This window comes from Myotis myotis, unplaced genomic scaffold (genome assembly GCF_014108235.1).
Source record: "Myotis myotis isolate mMyoMyo1 unplaced genomic scaffold, mMyoMyo1.p scaffold_m19_p_3, whole genome shotgun sequence".
Classification (NCBI taxonomy): domain Eukaryota; kingdom Metazoa; phylum Chordata; class Mammalia; order Chiroptera; family Vespertilionidae; genus Myotis; species Myotis myotis.
In genome coordinates this window covers 182150444-182158968 of record NW_023416335.1, presented here as the reverse complement: position 1 = coordinate 182158968, position 8525 = coordinate 182150444, and the positions used below count along the sequence as shown (strand labels likewise).

The following is an 8525-nucleotide window of genomic DNA, read 5'->3' as shown; positions in this document are numbered from 1 at the left end:
GAGATAGAGATATAGAGAGAGAGAGGAGGGACACAGAAAAAAGTACTAGGCTAATAAGCTATGGGTTTATTCTTAATTCCTGTATTCCACATGAGTAAACATCAGAAAACTGAGCTCTTGAGTAGCTTTTTATACAGATTTTTTATTTTGTATTTCTTTTAGTTCATTTGTGGACATTGAAAGAGGAGAGAGAGGTATCTCAGAGGTGTTATCACTATATGATATCTCTTTCCCATGCCTCTAAAAATGTATTGTTTTTTCTTGAGATTTAACCAGGGATAATTTTGTGAAAGAAGAATCACAAAACCACAGTGAATACAAAGAAAATATTTTAATAAAATATTCAATACAACATTTCCCTGTGGGGGCCCTTATGGAGAAGTGAGAAGGTGAAGGAAATGACTATCATTGTTGGGAATCCAGTCCTGAAATGAGAGGGGGATGTTCTTAGCTTTTCCCCTGAGCTTGTTGCCCAGTTCCGCCAACAGGCAGCCATGAGGAGGACCAGGAAATCTCCAGAGGTCATTGTGAAGGACCAAGTGGATGAACAGATAGAGCTCAGCAGTTTTTGCCTCGTGCTTTTTACCAGGTGCAGTGTCATGGGAAAGGCAAAGGCAACATATTGGTTGATATATAAAATATGTTAATACAATTTTAGTTTCCCCTCCCCCTCCTATTCTATTTGTACTTTCAGAGTGAACAATAGAAACAGAGAGACCCGTGGGTTCATCCACTAAGCATTCCAGCAGAATCCTTCCTTGGCCACCTTTCGTATTCAAGGTCCATTACTATTAATGTGATTGTGATTTCAGACAGAGAGGAAACGAGAGCGTACTATTCTCTACACATAACTTAAGCGTATCACTGCAAATATTGCATGTATGAAACAAGTGTGAGCCACGAATCCTCCCCCTTGTGCATTACTGTTTTACTGATAAAGAAAGTGCCGTTGTTTGAATATGAATATCATTTAGTGCATTAGGATGTACAGTCTGGTAGTGCCCTGCATACAGCGTCCACACTTGCTACAAAGACATCCTTGGGGCCGTCTTGCTGTCATGATTCTGGTGTGCTTCCTTCTGGAGTCATGAACTGCACCTTTGGCACGATGAGGGACGAGTTGTTCCTCCGGATGGAGTTGTTCCTCCTCATGGAATTATTTCTCCTCATGGAATTGCGCTTCCTCAGAGAATTCTGATGGGACAGTTCGCTCTTCTGGAGAGTCTGGATGAGGATGGAAGGCTTCTCATCCAGCTCTCGGGCACTGCACCTGGGGGCAGCTACTTTCACAGTGTTGCCAAATTTGGAGTAATCCACAGAATACACTCCCTCCTCCTCAGTGACAATAGACACGAAGCGATGGCCCCACTGGATCTCCTCAGCGATGTAGGAGGTTCTTGCTTGCGTGGTAATGCCGGTAGTTTCGACCACTCCTTCTAGAATCACTATGACCTCCAGGTCTTGGTTGGCCAGGTCAGTAGCTGAGATATCATACAAGGGGCTGCGCTTGTCAATCACGTGGCAGATGATTAAAGGGGCCACTAGAAAAATGTTATTACTCTCAATCGGGTTATCCACAGGAATGTCGAGTTGGTGAATAGGCACCACCTCCCCTTCCGGGGTGGTTGTTTTCTTGACCACCTGGATGCGCACCGAGGCACTAATGATCATGCTTTTCCTCAGGTCGCCCACGCGGAACATGAAGCACAGCTTGCCATTTCGAACAGCAATCACGGCATGGCGACTGAATATCAACGTTTCTGCCCTCCTGTGAGCCTGAGCTGTTTTCATGAAAATGCAGCCCAGCATGACGGCATTGATGATCAAACCCACGATATTCTGCAGAATCAACACTGTGATGGCCAGAGGGCATTCCTCTGTCATCATTCTCCCTCCAAACCCAATTGTCACTTGCACCTCAATGGAGAAGAGAAAAGCAGAGGCAAAGGACCTGTGAGAAATAATATCAGAAAGTAATGCCATCAGATCACGTTTTGACTGATGAAATAACATACCAGGCTCATTTTCCCTTCAATGTCAAAAACATTATTTTTCTAGGATGAAATGTCCCAAACTAAATTTGTCATCTTCTTCCGCCAAAGGCTATTACATGCCTTTGGAAAGACGAGCCAACTTAACTTGTCAAATGCCTAATTCTAAACCCAAGCACTTGTGTTCTCTCTCTTCTCTGCATACATCTACTTCCAGACTTCTAGGGTACAATACTACAATGTTTTCTAGGTCATGTAATAATTGGCCTACTTGTATGAAAGCTTTAACATAATAGAAATACATGTTCGCAGGAATATTTTACTTTGTGAAATAATGTACTTTCACAAAGGCATAGTTTATTTGTGGAAATTTCTGCCAGGTAGATGTTTATTATGTATTGCATGTCTGTGTTTAAGTGACTTGAGTCATAAGGAAGGTACTGAGTAGTGAGTGTGCTTATCACTCACTACCTTTGACTCATATTCACTAGCTAACACTTAGTGTGTGTTCCTCATATACAGGAAGCACAGTGCTAAAAAGTGGTGTAAGACACCGGTATTTTAATAACTACTATTTTTAATTAAAAAGAATGTTTCGCCATTTGGAAAGAAAAATGTGTTCTTACTGACTTTCTTATTTTGTTCTGTAAGTGATCTTGAGAACGCTAAAGCTATTAAAGGGAGAATTCGGAGCAGAGATGAGCAAATGACTGTACAAGATCACAAAATTAATAATAACTTGAATCCCCTCAATGCTGGCCTAGTGCTTTGAAAGGGCAAAGGGAAGGGGTCAACAAGTGTCGGGATTTTCTAGGGGAGCTTTTGCAAATTGGGTATTTCTTCTGTATCTCTATGAATTACACACTGGTTTGGTAGGTTTAGGGTGGACCTGGGTAAGACTCTAAAAAAGCTCTCAGGTGATGCTGATTTATCCCCCTGGTTAAAAGCACTGCATTTCATTATTCTTATCATTAATTTATTCACTTAACTACATATCCATTACTGCTGTAGCTTCCTATTAGAAATGACGTTAGCCCTGTGTTTCCCTCAACTCCACTGTCAAGCTTCTCTAATTTTATAGACGATAAGCCTCCTGTCAAAGTATTACCTACCTGCTGCTGCCACACACAAAGAGTGAGCAAAATGTTTAAGCGTTTGAAAGCTGTGTATACACACTGCACTTTGGTGGGACATCATGAGGTGGGAACAAGTATACACAGATTCTTTCTACTAGCTTTTAGGAGGAACATGCAACTTTATTTCCCTTTTCACCCTTTTTGTTGCTAAAAAGATTCATGGAAAACCACAATAGTTGCCTTTCCCACTAGTTGCACACAAAATATATCATATGATCTAAAAAGATGGTAACAGCCTGGCTGGCCTGGTTTAGTGGTTGCGGTTTGATTCCCAGTCAGGGCACATGCCCAGGTTGCTGGCTCAATACCCAGTGTGGGGCGTGCAGGAGGCAACCAGTCAGTGATTCTCTCTCATCATTGATGTTGTTATCACTCTCTTCCTCTCCCTTCCTCTCTGAAATCAAAAATATATTTAAAATAAATAAATAAATAAACAAACAAACAAACAAATAAACAAATAAAAAGATGGCAACGGATAAGAATGGACCCCAGAGGAGGGGCATGGACACAATATTGATTTCTAATAATATTCACACACTTTGAAGAGCAGCCTAATGTTGACTATCTTTAAATGTTTAGTTATAATGGCTTGAGAGGCTATTCAGGGGCTAATAATGTTTATTGCTTATTTTATGAAATAATTTAATTCTAAACATTATATAGTGCAAGACCCAGCCTTGTATGGACACCTGTCATGCTAAACAACCTCAAGAGATGCAAGTGTTTAGCTGCTTGTTTGTTCTACTACAGAGGATGTTAGGTTGAATAATAGAGGAAATATGTTGATTAATTTTCTGACTCATGTTAGAGAGTTATCCCACATGAAAGGGAAAGTGAGCCATTCTAAAACGGGAATGGTAAAATGTTATTTGGACATACCAGTGAGTATGCATCACAATAAGTTGTTTCCAATTATGATGATATGGTAAGAAAATGGGCTTATGAAAGACAGGAAATGCAAAGAATTATAAATGTTATTACTCATCTTTTAAACCCTCTTTGGGAGAGAATAGAAATTTTTCTGTTTCTATATTTTGGGTAAAAATTTGTTATTATGTATGGTTTGTTATGATTAAACTGTGTGCTGAGATTAAAGTATCAATAGCATCATACCATTAAAATAAAACTTGTAACCTTAAAGATGTCAACAATTTTTTTAGATAAAAAGGCAACTTAAAAGGCTAACATTATTATGCTGATAAAATCAACTTTGTCTCACTGTATTTTTGACACCATTTCTCATACTTAACATTCACAGCAGCAGGAATACATCAGGAGAATAGCCATGCTTCAAAACACATCTTGTTGATAAATGGGAGCTAGGGTAAAAGAGCTTCTAGCAATTAGTGCACTCTATAAAGTTCTCAAAAAAAAAAAAAAAATCATTGAAAAGCCATCACTTTTGATGATTCCCCCAATTGCTTAATGACTTCTTTTTTTTTTTTTTTTTTTGAGGAAAAGCCAACATGTTTATCTCATAAATAAAATATGTCAAGGTTTATCATTTTTATTTTTTATCTTTTTATGAGTGCCTACTGCATATTTATTAAAAATGTATCCTAATATGAAGATAATTCACCAATATAAATGTCAATAAATATCTTAAAGAGAAATACAGATAATGATATTTAACTTAAGGTACCTGTTAAACACAGTATTTTCATTATTTCCTTTATATCTGGGGTACTGATGATCTCCTACATTTTTTACCTTTACTTTTTATTTGTGACAAGTTTAATACAAGAAAATATCTACTCAATGGTAAAGGCAATGGATCAATTCCATATAGTTTTCTTTCCTCATAATCCAAGCTGGAATCTGTGGAATGTGATCTCTGCGCACAATCCCCTTGGCATGCTGGCACTGTGGACACTCAGGAAATGGAAAGATGGCAAGTTCAGGGTCTAGGTCTCTGCTTCTTGCAGTGGTTTGCTAGTTTCCTAAGAAGTCAGGGTCAGTAAAGGTCTCATTCTTTACAGTTTCCTGGCAGAATGGTGCTTGCTCAAGTTGCTTCGCTTGATGCATTATATGAATTAGAAATATCATTCATAAAGTGTCCTGGGAAAGTTTCTAGTGTTACTACTAGTGTTTTGCTTCAGAATGAACATTTTTTGAAAGCGATATAAATTACCTCTTTCCATCTCCCAACAACAGCAAAAAAAATTAAGAGACAAATCATCCCAACTAAATGTTTTTAGGCCATGTGAAAATATGAGAGAAGATTCACTGAAATCAAGTTCACTGGACTTATCTTTGAGATACTTATGATATAAGAGAAAGAAGCAAAAGTTAGGCAATCTAAAAAGTGTCTTGTTCTTATCTTATTAAAACTTTTGAAGACAACCACAACGTGAAGTCACCTCTACATAATCTCTTCCATGAAAAATTTGGACTAATTTCCATTTAAAATTAATATCTTATAGTCCTGAATCTTAGCATAACTTTTCATTCTGGAATCCAATGCAAGCAATCAGCTATTTAAAATATTCTTGTTAAAGATGGGCTTATATTTATTTAGTTCATTTTATGGATTTCAAATCTAGGGCACCTCTCCACCAGTGTCTTCCCATTTTTCTCATTATTTCTGAAAATGTCATGGGTAAGAGAAGTCATGGAAATATATTACTAGCATTTGCACAACATTTTTTCCTGATCAAAGATATCTACTTGTGAACACTGGAAATATGGACAGCAGCTTTTTCAGACTGAAAACTAAATATGTGTGCTTCTTTTTTTTTATTTTTAATTTTTTTAATAAGGCACTCTAGAATCCTTTGAGCCACAACCATTTTTTAATAACTGGCCTAGGATTTTCAAGGCTAGCCCATGGGATTGGAGCTTTACATTTTCAGAGATGCCTCATCCATAAAGCTACATTAAACAAAGATTTTTAATATGTTAGATTAGCTTTGTTGCTTCTGAAGTTACTAAAGCAAATCCTTTATTTCACAGTCAACAAACTGGAGTGACAAGAGAGCAGTTTCATTTATTTTTTTCTATATTGTTCTTGACCCCTGCTTCATCCCACCGCATTCTTACCTGACGTTAGTCACACACACAGCGGAGTCCAAGCCACTTTTCTCCATTCCGCTTTTCTCCATGTAAGCATAGATGTCCCCGTGGGCAAAGGCCACCAGCCACCACATGATGGCGAAGAGCAGCCAGCTGCAGAGGAACGACATGGTAAAGATGACCAGCGTGTGGCGCCATTTCAGGTCGACCAAGGTAGTGAAGATGTCCTGAAGGAACCGGCCCTGCTCGCGGATGTTCTTGTGCGCCAGGTTGCAGGCCCCGCTCTTGGCGATGAAGCGGGCTTTGGCGAGGCGGTCTCGGATGCGCGGCTTGCGCAGGTTCTCCGCCGCGATGCGCGCCAGCACATACTCCTCCGGGATGATGCTCTTTCTGGCCAACATGGTCCTGTCACCATCGCCAGCCTAGCCACCTGCCTCTGATCTGCCTCTCTTCCCTGGAGACCTGTCCTCCTGCAAAGGGAAAGGATGATTAAAAACCTCCCCTCCCACCCTCTCTTCCTCGCCTCTGCAGTCCTTGCATTTAGGGTTCTGTCCATACACTTGGAGGTGACAGGCAAAGCTAAAGGTAGGGTTTTATTAATCTTAACACGGAGTTAGTTTGGGCTTCACTTCTGGGATCCCAGAGAAATAATTTGGTTCGAAGCAGAACTCTTTCAGTGGCCCTTATCATTTTGAACATGGATGGGTATAGTCTTACTTAAGCAAAACGTGGAGGCTGTAAGCAGCAGGCTCAAAGATGAATCTCGGCGATTTGCCGCGTCTGTAGATTAACGCAAGCATGCAAGCACGTGGCGGCGCCTAGAAGGAAAATTAAGGCCAGATGGGCATCGTGGTCTATTTACGAAAGTATTTACAGGATAGAGCAATAGAAAAAGTTGAGAAGGGAAATTCTTCCTTCGTTCTTTTTAGAAGTAGGCGAAGAAGAGGCCGTGGTCTCTTGCGCAGTATAAATAACGCCTAGTGTCACTTGACAAAGTAACAAGCGACGTGCCATGAACGCGAAAATTACGAACAAGTATTTTAAATGTGAAAGAAGTATGAGTTGTACTTAGAAATACTCCCCATTGAGACTCGTGATATTATACATTGAAAACTTCTTTGCAACGAAGGAAGCAAACATACAAGCTGCAGGGAAAACCCGGAACATAGCCCCGCGGGCTCGCAGAGAGAGTTAAAAGCGTGCCCCGAAAAGTCCATCCAACACTGCAAACCTCTGCTGTGTTTCTGCATTTTAAATCTCTAGCGGGGACGCAGACAGCCGGGGTCCCCGTCCACTCCCCGGGAGGAGCGCTGAAACTTACAGAGTCCGCACAGCGGGTGGGGCGGCTGCACCTTCCCGCAGACGCCGGCGGACCGTGGGCAGGTCCCTCGCGCTCCCATCCCAGCGCGCCAGAGCCGGGATCGCGAATGCCGGAGGGACGGGTCCCGGGGCGCGCGTCCTGGGAAGAAAAGTTAAAATAATAAAAGGTGCAATTGCATCTGAACGCGGAAAGGACTGGAGGAAGGGGGATGTGTGTAGCTCTTCCCCTCCCCCTGCTCGGCTGTACTCCCTTGGCCTCCGCAGTGGGCGGAGGAGGGGCTGGGGGTGGGGAGCGGGGGGAGAGGAGCTCGGTGATGATGCTCCACAAATCAGCCTCCCAGTTCGGGCTTTGACGCGCGCCAGACCTCTGAGGCCGCCGAGGTTGTGGAGTGGGGGCTGGAGAAGTGCTGGGGCGGTCGCGGGGTGGGAGTGGGGGGCGCATCCGGGGAAGATAGGGAGCCGGCCAGAGGGAGGGGCAAAGGTAGGAGGGCGGGACCTGTACACCAGCTCATTTTCCAGTAGCTCTGACCCCTGCCGCCAGCTTGACACGCTCTTCTTTAAAAGGCTCCCTGCTCAGGGGAGAGAACTTTGAGTCTAAGTTCACTGACGTAAAGAAATATTTTTTTTTTCTGTAAAGTTGGTAAATAACTGGACTACTTCAGATGGAATAAAACCAGATAGAGAAATAAGAGAAGTAGTCTTTGGAGGTTTTCAAGCTGTCGAGCACACACATTTATTGATATTAAATTTCCGTCTAGTAAGGATACAGGTGGAAGATGTTCTGAAAACCATCATAGCAAACTATTTCTTCACTAGCCAGATCATCTAGCTCTCAGGAAATTACACACACACACACACACACACACACACACACCCCCCAAGGAGAAGAAACAATAATAATTTTTTAAAAACCACTCAGAGTGTCTTCCATTGAGAAATTTTACCCCAAACAGGGACCGCTGTCTGCACTTTAAAACTCAAACGGTCCTTCTTCAGTACGAGGCTGCTCTCTGAAATGCTGCAGCTTCCCCATCCTGTCGCGATGGTCTGAATGGTTAAGCAGAGC

At 41.8% G+C, this 8525-nt stretch overlaps 1 protein-coding gene across 2 annotated transcripts; it reads right to left on the bottom strand.

The window, feature by feature from the left end:
• Nucleotides 1–311: 311 nt before the first annotated feature.
• On the bottom strand, nt 312–7741 carry KCNJ8 (potassium inwardly rectifying channel subfamily J member 8). 2 transcript variants are annotated; one of them, XM_036301403.1, is made up of 4 exons: nt 7461–7741; nt 6857–6957; nt 6167–6609; nt 312–1951 (listed from the first exon to the last, which is right to left on the bottom strand). In XM_036301403.1, the coding sequence occupies exons 3-4, from the start codon at nt 6538–6540 to the stop codon at nt 1057–1059; spliced, it is 1269 nt and encodes a 422-aa protein (XP_036157296.1). In that variant the 5' UTR covers nt 6541–6609; nt 6857–6957; nt 7461–7741; the 3' UTR covers nt 312–1056. The 2 variants fall into 2 exon arrangements, with proteins under 2 accessions (XP_036157296.1, XP_036157297.1); XM_036301404.1 differs by lacking the exon at nt 6857–6957.
• Between the last annotated feature and the right edge of the window lie 784 nt (nt 7742–8525).

Bases quoted from the DNA above. Each gene is read 5' to 3' on its own strand.
- KCNJ8 (XM_036301403.1), bottom strand. From the start codon at position 6,540: ATGTTGGCCAGAAAGAGCATCATCCCGGAGGAGTATGTGCTGGCGCGC. The intron at 1,952-6,166 runs GTAAGAATGCGG...TATTTCTCACAG, and splicing joins GTGTGTGTGACTAACGTCAG to GTCCTTTGCCTCTGCTTTTC.